The sequence below is a fragment of the Cynara cardunculus genome (genome assembly GCF_001531365.2).
Source record: "Cynara cardunculus var. scolymus isolate 2C chromosome LG 15, CcrdV1, whole genome shotgun sequence".
Classification (NCBI taxonomy): domain Eukaryota; kingdom Viridiplantae; phylum Streptophyta; class Magnoliopsida; order Asterales; family Asteraceae; genus Cynara; species Cynara cardunculus.
The window spans coordinates 3,571,863-3,587,158 of record NC_037542.1 but is presented as its reverse complement, the minus strand read 5'-3'; the positions used below and the strand labels follow the sequence as shown (position 1 = coordinate 3,587,158).

Sequence of the window (15,296 nt, the reverse complement as noted above, 5' to 3'; positions counted from 1 at the left end):
ATGAACTTTCTTGTTTGGAATGATTAAGTCCTTGAACTTTTTTTTGGAACAAATAAGTCCTTGAACTTTCCAAAACATGTTAAATAAGTCCTTGAACATTCCAAAATATGTTAAATAAGTCATTGGACAATTTTTGGAACAAATAAGTCCTTGAACATTTCAAAAAATGTTAAATAAGTCATTGGACAATTTTTGGAACAAATAAGTCCTTAAACAATCCAAAACATGTTAAATAACTTTTTGAAAAATATAAAGTGGTAAAATAGTGAAAAAAATCCGGAAAAAAACCCAATGAACATTCATATTTTGAACGATTAAGCCCCTAAATATTTTTTGAACCAAAAAGTATTTAGATCTATAAAATTAAACAAATATAACAAAAAAGTACTTACATTTACAAAAAAATAATTACCATTTTAACTAGTTGTACAAGTCATTAGAATGTATCCAACATGTTTTATAAAAGTTCAAGAAGTTATTTAACATGTTTTGGATTGTTCAAGGACTTATTTGTTCCAAAAATAGTCCAAGGACTTATTTAACATTTTTTAGAATGTTTAAGGACTTATTTAATATATTTTGGAATGTCCAAGGACTTATTTGTGCCAAAAAATTGTCCAAGGACTTATTTGTGCCAAAAAATTGTCCAATGACTTATTTAACATGTTTTGGAAAGTTCAAGGACTTATTTGTTCCAAAAAAAAGTTCAAGGACTTAATCATTCCAAACAAGAAAGTTCATTGGTTTTTATTGTACTTTTCCCTTGTTTTTAAGACTTTGTACATAAATGTATAATACTTTGTACATTAAAAATTATTTTTAAAACTTTTAATAAATTTAATTTATAAGGTAGTATAGAGGTGTTTTGATAAATGCACGAAAATGGTGGCAAAAAAGACAAGTTATCGTTGGTGGCAAAAAACACGGGCCCAAAAAACATGGGCTTCATGTATTCCGTACAGATCCAGATGTCTCCTTATCCGATTCCGATCCAAAATCCAAAATCCAAAATCCAAATCCCGAGAGAAGAGTAAAGTCTCTTGCCCCCCAAAACTCCGAATTCAGTTTCAATGGCGGGCATCACATTGACCTATGTCCCTCTCAGGAACCCTCTTCTTCTTTCTGTTTCTCCCAACATTAGCAGTCTTTCTATTAACGTTCCCAGGAGAAGACCACCACAACAGCATTATTGCCAATGCATCATCGACTCTAATTCATCAACCAACGCCATCACCACCGGTGCTGGTGATGATATCTTTTCCGTTAATACTTCCTCTAACGAATGCGACTTCGATTATCTTGGCCAGAGCACCAAAGGCGATTTGAACCTCAAATACGGTAGCTATTGTTCCATTTTTCGACTTGGATTGTTTATTGCAGTTACCATATTTTATAATTGAAACATGGGCAACTCGATGTTAATAAATTTGAATTATATGAGTTCCATCTTCAGACCTTTGATCCTTGTTCCTCAACACTATATATGTTTGCGTTGTTCATTATTCGATCACCCTTTGCCTACATCATCATGTGATGTGATTTTTTCTAAACTACCCGCGAGTTATTCTTAGAGCACTACCAGTTTTTTCTTTACTTACAACACTGGCTTCCCTTTTTCTTACATGTCTATGGTGTCTTGAGGCAGGGATAAATGGTCAGGCAGATATTGCATGGAGAGGTCCAATAGAGGAGGTTGCCAAGATTGAAGCCAAAGAAGCCGAGGGCTTGCTCAATGACCTAGGAATACAGGTTTCCGTTGCTTTTTAATTATTCATTTCACTGGTTTTGACTTCAACATGCTGTTCCAAGTTTTTTCCTGCTACTTTGCATTAGTAATCACAGACCATTCAAGACAACTCCTTGCATTATTGGTTTAGTTCTTCCTGACATGATTCAAATAAGTTAAGATTAATGCTTTAGACACTTTCTTTCAAATTCTTTCTTATGCTGAAATTGAGTGGCTAGTTATCCTCCCTTTGCTCACAACTGTAGACGAGCTCAAGCAACACAAAAATGAGCCTCAACATGGTTTTCTGAATAAAGCTTTGTATAATGCTATTCCTTGCTTCAACATACTTGATGCTCATTTCTTATTGCTGTTTTTTTTATGTTTTTCTGAGCACCTTGTTGATATATGAACAGTGTGAGAAATGAGAAAGGAGTTTTACTGTTGCCTGACAGTTACTATACTATGAATCCTGTGTAGGATCCATCTTCTTCGAGACATTCTCCACGTGGCATATTTTGTACGCGCACATTGAATCTTCGGTCAATCAGTGCAATCGGATATGACATGGATTACACTTTAATGCATTATAACGTCATGGTAATTGATACTTCACATTGAGACCATATAGATATAGCTTTATTGTTCAAGTGGTCCAAGAAAAAAGTCAAGTGCCTTAATACTTCATTTAGTTTCACAGTGTTCCTTCCATTTTATCCCCTATGGGCCATTGAGACTTGATATTACCAAGTAGTGAATTTTCTTTTTGCAAGTAAGTAAGTAACTTTAACTTACGAACTTGAAGGCTTGGGAAGGACGGGCTTATGACTATTGCATGGAGAATCTGAAAAAAGTCGGTTTTCCTGTTGATGGACTTGCTTTTGATCCCGACCTGGTAATTGTTTATTTTTGTGCAAGCTAAATTTCTCATGATACACTAGTGGTTATGATTTCTGCTTTTGAAACTTTTCTTGGTCCATTGTTCTAATAGGTTATCAGAGGACTAGTCATAGATAAAGAGAAAGGCAACCTGGTTAAGGCTGACCGATTTGGTTATGTGAAGAGGGCTATGCATGGCACAACACTGCTATCTACCCAAGCTGTGAGGTGTGGCTTTAACCTTATTATCTAGCTTATCGCGATAATAGAATAACTGAACTGCTTATTATATCTAGGTAGAGACTAGAGACACAGACGACGTAATTATTTTTCCTGTTTATTATCAAGTGGAAAATGGAGTCGCTCATGCATCTCTCATTATGAAGTTGTAGCTCACCTAGGATTTTGTTTATTTATTCCTCACGTTTATTTTTCTTGTAAGCTTCTTGTTAGCTGAAGTTGGATCAAATTTTTTGTTTCGCTTCTTAATTTTCTGTGCATGAAGCGAGATGTATGGGAGGGAACTCGTGGATCTGCGCAAGGAAAGTCGATGGGAGTTTCTCAATACACTATTCTCTGTTTCAGAAGCTGTGGCATATATGCAGGTATGCTGTTCCCTTGATCTGAGCTTTTGTATACTTCTGCATTGTTTTTTTTGGCTTGTATCTGTGACTGTCGATGTTATGGTACTGAACTTTGGCTCCATTTTAAATGGTTCAAATTTTGTGCATGTACCTGCTACATACACCCACCTGTTCTCTGGCCCACGACATTGTCCACAGCTGCTTACAAATGGTGTAGGCATTAGAGAAAAAGTAGGAGAAGGATGTCCAGTTGTTGTTGTCATTGTATGCCGTTAAAACTTTCAAATGACTAAACATTATTCCCTCATCCCAAAAAGTGTCCTTTTTGTTGTGCGGCATCTTCTATAAGTGGCATCTTTCCAATCTGAGAAAAATAAAATGATTTTTAATGTTGTACTCTAATTCCCTATATGTGCTATCTTAATGAGCTTTTCGGGAATTTCTTAGAATACTTTTGAGGCTTCCAACAATTGGCTTATGCTACCATGCATATTTTTGACAAGAACATAGAGGAAACTAGATAGAACACACATGCGTTCTGGCACATCATGCCTCTATAGATGTAATATTACACCTGATCACTTTTCTTTGGACATCTGATAGAATTACTCTATCACGGACTTGCATCAGCCGTCACCATATAAATTGAGAGAATGAGGTATTTCAGGAGTTAGGAGTTGCGGTCATCACAGATAAATTGAGAGAGGGGAAATTACGATGGCTAGCAATTTAGGTTACCAAACACCTATGTTGGAGAGAAGGATATAGGGATGTGTTTTTTTGTTACTTGTTCTATACTTGTATCCGTGTTTCGTCTTACCTTACCTTTTTTATGTTCTCAGTGTACCCATGCGTTGCTTTTTTGTACTTATTTTTTATCGTTCTATGTATACTGTGTGCTAGCTGTTGTTCCTTCTGCTTGTTTGGTAACACTCCTGCACAAGCCAGGGGATTTTCACGGGAACAATTGCTCTTCTCTTTGGGGTAGAGGACATGTCTGCATAATTCTCAGACTTCCCACCCTATTCGAGTGGGATTTACTGGGTCAGTTTGGTTTGGTCTGTGACTTGCATCAGCCAGAAATTTGATGATAAAAAAAAGCGACAAAAAAGCAATTCAGGATCCTGGATGGAAGAAACTCTAATTGTGTTGCAAGTCACATTGATCTAAACTTCATTATGTCTTGGTTCCATTTTTGAGGATGGTCTTCTTTAAAGGTAGGAAAGCCAGTAGGTTGTATTTGCCAATTACTTAAAGAAGAAAAAAGATCTTGTAGGCTGTAGCAAATGAAGAACACACCAGGAGGTGATTCCAAGTTAACTTCCAATGAAAATACCACTAGAGCTGTGGTTCTTATTTCACAAACTCGTGTTGATTAAACATGTATTTTTGCCTTTAAACTTCGGTTGATTGGTGAAGAAATAAAACTAGCATTTGGATGATCCATTGTTCTTGTATTTCAGATGGTTGATAGATTTGATGAAGGGATTATTTCACCAGATCTTGGTGTAGTTGATTACAGAGGGCTTTACAAGGCAAGAAGAGCCAAATTTAATAGACTTTTTTATGTTGCTGGCTAAATTTATTTGTGTGTGAACTTCCACCAATCTATGAATTTTTCTTTGCTTCAGGCTGTTGGTAAGGCCCTCTTCAGGGCTCATGTAGAAGGTCAACTGAAGGTAAATGTATAGTTGATATAGGTCTTGAATAGTGGGATTCAATGGCATTAATCTTTCAACGAATTATGTACAGAGTGAGATAATGTCCAAGCCAGAACTGTTTGTAGAGCCTGATCCAGAGCTACCTTTAGCACTTCTGGACCAAAAGGAGGTATTTCCTATTAATCTCCTTCAAGGGTTTTAACCGATTCACATAAAATGTTCCAAAGTGTTCTGTTTTTTATCTCACCAGGCTGGTAAAAAGTTATTGCTGATCACCAACTCGGATTACATCTATACTGACAAGATGATGCGACATTCTTTTAATAGATTTCTCCCAAATGATATGAACTGGCGAGATCTATTTGAGATGGTTAGTCAAGCTTCATGCGATCCACCTTTGACTTCCTTTTTTCTTTTCTTGGGGGAGGGGTCGTTACGTGATCTTTGGAAAGAACAGAGACCTCTTTTACTTAAAAGATGATATAGCTTGCTTTATATTAGTTGAGAGTGCTACCAAGTTAATAAGTTATACATGTTGCAGATTACCTCAACCAGGAAAAAGTACTTCTACTAAGTGTTTGTGTTTGTGGAATCTCTATGTTCAATGTAGGTTATTGTCTCTGCTAGGAAGCCAGAATTCTTTCAAATGTCACACCCTTTATATGAAGTGGTGACTAACGAGGGCCTGATGCGGCCATGTTTCAAGGCTCGTCCAGGTGATATAATCATGTTCTTTTTGGTATTAGATTTTGAGTAAATTATAAAACATCCCTGGACCACTACAGAACCTGTACCTTTAATCCAACAGATATTATTCTTTTTTAACTTTCCGTCAATCCTCATTCGGTTACTGTTAGTTTAATTCATTTAAAACAATTGTCACCCACAGATGATGAGCATAATTTATGTTTCCGTATTTTAACAGACATTACATTTTGTTTCTTTCCCTTCCCCATTCCCCTATTTCCCATTCCCCTGCCCTTCTTCTGGCAGTAAATGTCATTGAGTCACCAACCTTATGCCTTTGATGGTGACTTTTAGCATCCCAACCAAAAAGAAAAAGAAAATCAGAAACTTCAATTTTGTAAACATAGAATGCAACAATCACACCAAAATCAATATGGCATTTGATTAAAATCCTGAGAAATAATTGAATACGTTGAATATCACTTCTTTTAGAATAGATTGAGAAACTTCTCTTATAAATTGGTCTTGGTAGACACTTTCATGGGTCCTGCCAACAATGTGACCATATCAATCAGATGAAGCTGAAGCTGGGAGATGGATTTGATTCGGATTTCCTCTTAGACGCTTCCACCAACTTGGCTGAGGCTGTGCTTGGAACTTTTCTCAGATTTTGGTGGCTGGAGATGGATTTAGATGAGGGGAAACTTCTATTTTGTATGATGACATCTACATCCAGTAGGCTATCATCATCACTACTCATGGAGACACCAAAGTTGAAGGCTCAAGGCGCACTTAGGCGCAAAGGGTTCCGGGGCCTAGGCGTGAGGAGTGGGCCTCAGGAATGCGAGGCGCATCTTATCAAAATAATATATATATATATATATATATATGTATGTATGTATGTATATGTACACACACAGTTACATACAACTCAAATATCCAGCAAGTACAAGCCTCTAATACAGCAACCAGCAGTACTTCGATAGAGGGAGAAGGGTTTAAAGCATGAGCCGTGAGGTCTATGCAGTTAATGGTGCGCTATAGCGGCGAAATAGCGGTCCTGGCCGAAATAGCGGTCCAGGAATAGCGGTGTATTATAGCGATACCGCAAATAGCGGCCGCTATTACCGCTATTGACCGCAATTTTGTTACAAAATAGCGGTTGGGCTCTTTTGGACTTCTTTTTTTTAATTTAAATTCTATTTGGGCTTTTCTTTTGTCATTTATGTGGGCTATTTAGAGTCAAACTTAGGCCTGCAAACAAAAAGGATACATATTAAATCAACAATAGAAACAATTAGGTCAAACTTTGGTATCTATTCCAAGTCCAAAGCTCTGCTCTTCGATTGCCGAGTCCAAATAGCTTCAACAACTCGAGTTTTCTTCTCGATTCCACGGTTCCACGGGTTTTGTGCTGGATTTTTGTTGCAGTTTTCTTCTCGACTCGACAACACAACTCCTGCTTACTCTATTACTATGTTGCTTGTGTGGTTTGAATTGTTTGACTTGATATGTATTAGACATACAATATTTTAAGTTTTATATAGTCGTATTTATTTTATGAACATAATTTTTTACTGCTATATCGCCGCTATATCTCCGCGATAACTGCTATTTCAAATCAAGATCCTGACTGCTATTCCCGTAATTGACTGTGTTAACCGCTTATAGCGTGAGGTAGAAATTTTAAGTTTTGGGTATTTATTGAGAAGGATGCTTGAAGTTCTAAGGACCGGATATTTGATATTAGGGTTTGACTTATATCATCTATTTAATAACTCTTTTTTTTTTTATCAAGTCTAGGAGATCAGAAGATGAGAGAACTTATTAAATATTAGGGTTTGACTAGGTATTTAGTAACTTCTTATGAGGTGTGCCTATGCTCACAAGGCACCTCAGCCAAGGCGCATCGCCTTAGTGAGCCTCGTGAATATGCCTAGCCTCGACTTAATAAAAGCCCAAGACCTTGAGCCTTAACAACTGTGGGAGACACAATAATCCTCTAGCTCCATTTTCATTGGATCAACCTATGTTTGTGGGAACTCAATTTGATGTGCTTGGGAAAAGATTTTAAAGACTATATGCCTTTGTGTTTGTCTATTTGGTAGGGAAGAGGCTTGGGGAGTGGAAGAGGGAAGGTGATATGGGGGAGCAAGGACATATGGGTGGGGTAGGGCAGGGTGGAGAAAAATGGTTGGTTGTTATTTTAAATATCTGTGTAGCCTGTAAATAGTAGTCTGTGTGTGAACATTTTGGTAAATTTTGGTTATGTTAACAAGGGAAGGATCACTATATTAGGATATTCTTGATCTAATGACCAAAAGTTTTAAATTATAGGTTGGGCTAAAACTGCACATTATGTAACATTCCAGTTGATTTTCGTAATTTTCTCTGGCTTCTTATATATGTAAATTAGAGATTAAAGTTCGATCAAATAAGCTGATGGGCACACAACAGACTGTTCCTTCTCCATCTTAAAAGTGTTTTATATTATTATCTCTGAATGGGTTATCTATCTAGAAACCTCTGTTTTCATGTGATCTTCTATGCCCTATAAAACATGATACTTGGTCTATAATAATATGATATGTCAAGGGGTGAAGAAGGGTGAGTTTTGGATCAATTGGTAAAGTTACTCATTTGTCAAAGGAAAGTCATGCGTTTGAATCATGGAAGCTTCTTTGCAAAATGCACGCAAAAGGTTGTATACAAAGACTTCTCTTCCCAAGCCTCGCAAACCGATTAGCCTTGCTGCACAAGGATCACCCTTTATGCCAAGAGTTGAATTAAGTTACCATACAGTTTGTGCATACTAATGAGTTTGGTTCACATGGATATCCAAATGCTCCCAACCGACACCACTAGTAGCTTAACAAGATTAAAAAGTTAAATCATGCAAAGATTAATGATCCTTATTATTTAATATATTCTATGACTGAACCATAACTTAGGTTGGGATTTACATACTTTTTACGCCTCCATAATTTGACTCAGGGGCCGTCTACCTAAACAATTGGGTAAGTGCTGAGTGGGGTAAAAAGATCTGACTCAAGTAAGTGTTAACCAAAAACTACTGTTTACCTATATTATGTATCAAGTGCGTACGAATAAAAATAACGATTTTACCCCTTTGGCCCTCTGTTTGAATAAAATATTTCTTCTCTTTGTTTGGATGAATTGTTAACCACAAATTATTGTTTGCCAAATGTTTCTAAAATTATTTTTAAGTATTTTTTATGATTCTTTTTATATCACGTAATTATATTATTATTTAAGTTTAATATTATTATATTTATCATCAACTCAATATTACCAAGGCAAGAAGCAATAGTTAGAGAAGCCTCTCAAAATACAATTCCATCATGTAAACAGTGAGCTAATTTTACCTAACACCACCAAGCAGGGTATAACTGTGATGGCTGACTTTGATAAGAAGCTCCTCTGCCTTTTACCTGGGAAAGAGGACGGTCTGATGTAATATCATGGTAAGAGGCAAAAAAATGTTGGTAAACAACTCACTTCTTACCATGGTAAGAGCCTCTTATATGGTAAGAGGTGATAAGTAAACAGGCCTTCACTGTCATGTCTCTGACTCAAAGGGCTTAACTTTTCTTCATTATGAACATATATTATTTCTGATCAGTGTTGAGGTCATATTCTGGAACTTCTATATTTCCAGAATTTTCTTTTCAGACAGTCAAGCATTCGTATCATCTCCTGTTTATTAATCATAAAAAATATTCATTAACGTTATCCGTTTGTTGTTTTTAGGCGGTTTGTATTCTGGAGGAAGCGCTCAGATGGTTGAAAATTCGTTAGGCATTCATGGAGATGAGATATTGTATGTCGGTGATCATATCTATACAGATGTAAGCGTTTCTAAAGTACATCTTCGCTGGCGGACAGCACTGATTTGTCGAGAACTGGAAGAAGAGGTGAGCTATATAAATCAATTGCCATAAGTTCTGCAAGTTCCTGGGAGATAAAAAATAGGAAGGGTTTTGCCAAATACCATAAGATGTGTTATGTACTGTGTGGCAAGCAACAAGTCATTGGAAGGAAAGGAACTTTTTATGTTGCGAAATTGAATGGACTTCCATTTGCAGCCATAAATTAACTTCAATAATCGGGGACAACTATGTGATACAATCGATCCACCACACCTTAGTTTATCAAGATAAAAGATAGCTGTTCTTTTTCGTACTTGTTTCTTTTTTGGGTAAAGTATTGTCTGCTGATTATTATATGCTGCCGCAGTATAATGCTCTAATTCATAGTCGAGAGCATCGGGCTAGGCTTGTAGAACTGATAAATCAGAAGGAGGTCGTCGGCGATCTCTTTAATCAACTCCGTCTGGCTCTACAAAGGAGAAACAAGAGTCGTCCTGCTCAAGTAATTATCTCATTAAATAGTCTGTAACTGTGTCATGTAACTGCCGACTTCTTTTATGTTATCTGGACTGGTACTAGCCTCTGAAACATCTTTCTAGTTCAATTCATATGCAGAGGCATAATTTTTGTCAAATTTTTTCTTCATTTATACTAATATTTTAAAAAATTATCACCACTGGCTCTTTTCTTTACTTAAAAATATCTCCTTAATCTTGACACTGCTTTAAAGATCTATGGGATAAATTCCCCATCCCTGCTGTTACTAGTTATGCCATTGATATTATCCTTGGTTATATTAGGCATGAAGTTACTTTCTTGCTACTGTTCATTTTTCCATCTTTCCAAGTTTTTTTTTTACTATATGTACATATCATTTTCAGTGACAATGCCATACACCTTGAGAAATTGTAATATGTTTCATGTCATGCCATCACCTCTATGTTTTGTCGACTTCAATAATCCTTTTGCTTCAACAAGCCTTGCTGAAGCTTCTTGGACCTTTACCACCACCTCTGTGCTCAGATGAGTTTTGTATTCTTTAGCAACTTTCAGAAAGTCCAGGGGTCATTTGATGTTAGAAGGAGAAAAGAGAAATCACCTGATGGACGGATGGTGATTTGCCCCGACCTGGTGGGGAACCCGGTTCACCGGACCCGAACGGGGACGGGGATTCCCCGCTAAAACGGGTCCCGGGGCCCGGGATCCCCGGTAGACACAAACCGGGGACGGGGCCGGGGATGGTACTCAAACCGGGGACGGGGCCGGGGATCCCCGGTAGAATCAAAATAAAGGATACTATTTACGGGGTTTGACCGGGGATTGCTAGAGATTTGACCGGGGACCGGGGCCGGGGGACGTTACTACAAACCGGGGCCGGGGATTACAAAACCCGCCTCATCCCCGCCCCGTTGCCATCATGCCACCCAGGCTTGTTGTTAAGGAGCTAGTATCTGGTGTTGAGGAAGAGTCTTGCTATGCCACGAGGATAAAGTGATCTGATGGGCGGGTTCTCCTTTTGCTTGATGACCACTAGAAAAGTGTGCTTTAAGTAGCCCACCAAGTGTGATGTAATGATGGGTTGGCTCACTTCTTTGGCTTGGTCTGTGGTGTGGAGGAGTCTCCTTGTGAAGTCCATTAGAATTGAGCATGTAATGTGTTGACCCACTCAGTTTGTGTAGTTTGGCTTGCTGGACTCATCAAAATATGTGGATATGGATCTTGGTTTGGCTTGTTGGACTCAGTTTGAGCCCTTGGGTGTGTAGCTAAGTTGGCAAAGGGCGGAGCAACTTTGCTCAAACACACCACAGATTCAAGTTTGAATCCTGCGGGAGACGTGCTTGAGCCCCTCTGCTAGCCTCAGGCACTGATCGGCTATGAAATGCCTCCTCACATGTGGTTTCTGGGGGACGGGTTCCATGTGGGGCCGATCGGGGTTGCCGGTAATCAATCTTTGCTCAAATATGTATCTTGTTTGAGTTTATATAGATCTCTTTTTTTCTGGCACATGTTTTTCTTTCAACTTTAGGTTGGATGTGGAAGTGACATTAGATTTAAGTTTGATCTTCTTGTCGTTTGGAGTTGTGCACGCCACGGAATATTATTTTTAGCTATATGAAAACATACATCACTCTTTTCTTTAGTGTTTTGGTTGTCTCCAAGCCTTTTTTACTGTATATATCAGACGATGTTTTGTTAACACTACTATGCATCTGCAGTAAACCCTATTTGTTTCAACTGCTATGCACTTACTTTAGAACTTTGTGTACGATCAATTTGTACTTAACTTTGTTCTCAACTCTTCTTGCTTAACTCAACTGAGTATTTCTTCTAAACAACCGTTGGTATTTATTTCTCCAAAATCAGTAGCAAGCATATTGTTGTCTTTAAAATCAACATGTAAGAATATAATTTTTGTTTACTGAAATTACGAATGAACTTCTCCTTTTCTCTAGTTCCCATATGATGTATTATTATTATTATTATTATTATTGTTGTTGTTGTCATTTATAGTGTTAAACCTGGTGCATATGGTTGGAAATAAGATCATGTGATTTATCCGTTTGTAGTGGATAGGTCATGGGCTACATTTGTTCATTGCATGTGTACACAATAAATATGTACAGTCTGGGATCTCGTTTATCAGTCTTCTCATTTGTCCTTGTCGATACTTCTTTTCCATTCTTGTATGCTTGTAATTGTTCCCAAAGTATTTATGCTTGAGTGTTTCTTGAAAGGCAATAATATTAAAAACAGGGAAGAACCCAAAACAAAACACCGGAGAGATCCACATTCTGCAAGGGGCAGAATGCAAGGAAGAACAAACAAACCACTACAACAAACCTAGAAACCAGAAAGAGCAAACGATACAAAACAAAAGCATGACCAAAACACGAGCTAGACTGACATTAAGACATTTATGCTTGAGCGTTTGGAAGTCCAAACCAGATGTTGTCTCTAATTTCTAGTTTAATCTGCTGTTATTCTCACAATGTTATGCATATTTACCTTTTTCGCATACACATCATGTTAGGTCTATTCACTTTTGTGAAGAAGAGTTTTCTGTGTTACCAGTTGGGTTAGGTGCAATTGGAGAAAAATCCAACTAATATATAGTATTTTTCTCCATTTAATACTCACGCATGCGAAGATCCATGTGATGGCAACGACCAACTATTTTGTGTCTTATTTCCCTTTTTGTCTTTTTGTGCTGTTATGAACTTGTGAATACAGCGGTTTGATTTTTTTTAATCAGTTTATCGTGGTTCTTTGGACTGTGACATAACTTCCCATTCATCTTTTAGACCCTCGCTGCTACGCATATGGACGATAAAGAGCTCACGGAGAGTGTGCAAAAGCTACTCATTGTGATGCAACGGCTGGATGAAAAAATTGCTCCAATGTTGGAAGAGGATGGGGAACACTTCAGCAAAAGGTTAGCCATTGTCAAAACACTATCGATTCCACCACCTTATATATGAGTCCTGGGTGCCTTAGAAAGGTTCTTAGAATGACTGGTCATGGTTAAACTTGAGTTACTTTGGACAAGAATCAAAAGTTGTTATGTTAGATCACTTGTAATTTATGACCCAGCCACCAATAGACAATATCATTCAGAAAAAAAGAGTTACCAAGTGATATCATCTGAGTATAGGCTTGGTCTTTAATATCTTCTTACCTAGTTCTTTCCTGCCCAATTAGAATGTGATACTAACCATCAACATTATTCCTATAGGAAATGTCAGTTATGGTTTATTGGATTTTCTCCAAATAAAGTTGTATAAATTTATTGATATCTGAGCTTTGAACTTTACTCGACTGATGGATTGTTTGCTGTTAGGTGGGGTTATCTTTCTCGTGCAGGTTTGTGGGACAAGAGTCACCTGATGCGGCAAATAGAGAAGTACATGTTTCACTCTCTTTTATTTTCTTCCCAGAACTTAAAGAGTTAAATGTGCTGGATTTGTGACTGTTCATTTTCACTTGTTGATGCTCCAGGTATGCTGATATTTATACCTCCAGAGTGTCGAATTTTCTTCATTATACACCTTTCATGTATTTCCGTTCACAGGAACAGGTATTTGATCATATCGCTTTCTTAAACTGAATTACTAGAATCAAGAGTTGTGACATACATATAAGGTTGTGGGGTCAAAGAAATATTTTATGTAGTTATTGTCGTAGATAGATAAAAAGAGTTTTCCTAGCCTAGTAGCAAATATTGTTATTTATAACAATGACCTAGTTTCAAGAAAAACTGTTATTGGCAAAGGGACTCTTTCAACATACATAGGGATCATCAAAGAAACCCTAATAGACCAAAACACCGCAGCAGAAACCATAATCCATTATCATCTTATTTTTCTCTACCCTCCAACACCACATCTTGCACAACCTTGAAACTTTTTTTGGAGTCATCCATGACCGATTCATGAACCAATTATAGGTAACCATCCATCCTTCAGCATCATCCCATCAAAAACCAATAGACATCACCAGGATCTACTATATTAGACCATGGGTAGATATTCCTTCGAAATATGTTAGACTAATAGAAGAAGATGCGGGGCCCAAACAAAATCAGATTTAAAAAAAAAAAAAACTGAAAAGTTGTCTCAAATGTGGGTTTTCTAACTTGAAAGAATGAAAACAAATAATCAAGAAGTTCAAAGCAAGATAACCGCAATAAAGTTGTTTATGTAGGGATGAAATGTGATCCCAAAAACAAAGTCAGGATGCCATAGCCAAACTCTACTGTAATCTATCTACAATGATAACTAGATAGAAAAATTGTGTGTGTAGGTCTGTCAAGTGTCAATGATGTAATGGTCAAATTTAAGTAAATCTATGAAACGACATATCCGTATGTATACTCTCTGGAATTCATGCATCTAACGAGGAGCTCCAATGTTATTCTAACATCTTCTAAAATTTATTTTATGTCGCAGACGCTTGCTCATGATTCCTACTCATTTTACCAATCTTGATAGCAGCTCATGAGTTGATAAATTATGTGAGGCAAATAATATTGTGCCTCTGAGGTGAATGTTGTTGTTCTGTTAATTCTGGATGTTTAAACCTTACATGGGTATGGTAAAAACGTGTACATTTTAAGCCACAATTGCTGACAGGAGCAAAGAGTTTTGTGAAGGAGGTCCATCCGTCCTTCCAGTGTTGTAGTATATATATATATATATATACATACATACATACATATATATGTGTGTGTGTGTGTGAATCGGCAAACGCGTATGCTGTAATGGTACTGTTACCAACATTGGCATGGGTGTTGTAAGGTATACATATACTAGTGTATACTTGTTTTATAGATGGCATGGCTGTCCCAAAGTAATAAATACTACTCTTGATATCTCAAATAATAGTTGAAGCCCAAACTTGTTACATTTCTTCCTTTGCTTTGCTTTGCTTGGGTTGTATTGTATTTGCATGCATTGCACTCTTTGTTATTTGATTAGTATGAGAATAAGGTCGTGTTTACCGAATGTTTACCCGGTTAAGAGTCAAAACACTTTTATTTAACTTATTGGATAAGATTATTACTTTCATTAAAATGGAATTGTATGCAATGTTTTTATCCATTTAAGTGCTTACCGGATAAGAGTCGTCAGTCTCATTAACTAGCTAAGACTTTCGGTCCTTGTCATCGTTCCTACTAGCTAAGATTCTCAATCTTTGTCAAGTCTATCCGATAAGGTAAAATGATCTGATAAGTATTTATCTGTTAAGGGTTTGGTAAACAGGCGTTCAAACAAGAACATTAAAAAGGTTCATAAAATGCATCTTGGCCTTTTATTTAATCTAATCAACGGATGAGATAAATAATGACCGTAAGGTATAGACTATTAATAAA

At 37.1% G+C, this 15,296-nt stretch overlaps 1 protein-coding gene across 2 annotated transcripts; it reads left to right on the top strand.

The window, feature by feature from the left end:
• Positions 1-1,070: 1,070 nt before the first annotated feature.
• On the top strand, positions 1,071-14,821 carry LOC112527635 (5'-nucleotidase domain-containing protein 4). Of its 2 annotated transcripts, XM_025138384.1 has the most exons (17): positions 1,071-1,338; positions 1,646-1,749; positions 2,207-2,326; positions 2,532-2,621; positions 2,718-2,833; positions 3,111-3,210; positions 4,653-4,724; positions 4,821-4,868; positions 4,942-5,019; positions 5,101-5,220; positions 5,461-5,566; positions 9,309-9,472; positions 9,795-9,929; positions 12,730-12,860; positions 13,266-13,328; positions 13,424-13,502; positions 14,374-14,821. In XM_025138384.1, exons 1-17 carry the CDS (start codon positions 1,071-1,073, stop codon positions 14,410-14,412), a joined length of 1,833 nt encoding a protein of 610 aa, XP_024994152.1. In that variant the 3' UTR covers positions 14,413-14,821. The 2 variants fall into 2 exon arrangements, with proteins under 2 accessions (XP_024994152.1, XP_024994153.1); XM_025138385.1 differs by lacking the exon at positions 9,795-9,929.
• The last annotated feature ends 475 nt before the right edge of the window (positions 14,822-15,296 follow it).

Coding starts and splice junctions, on each gene's coding strand:
- LOC112527635 (XM_025138384.1), top strand. CDS start 1,071: ATGGCGGGCATCACATTGACCTATGTCCCTCTCAGGAACCCTCTTCTT. Junction 5,221..5,460: donor GGCGAGATCTATTTGAGATG/GTTAGTCAAGCT, acceptor TGTTCAATGTAG/GTTATTGTCTCTGCTAGGAA. Junction 13,503..14,373: donor ATTTCCGTTCACAGGAACAG/GTATTTGATCAT, acceptor TTTATGTCGCAG/ACGCTTGCTCATGATTCCTA.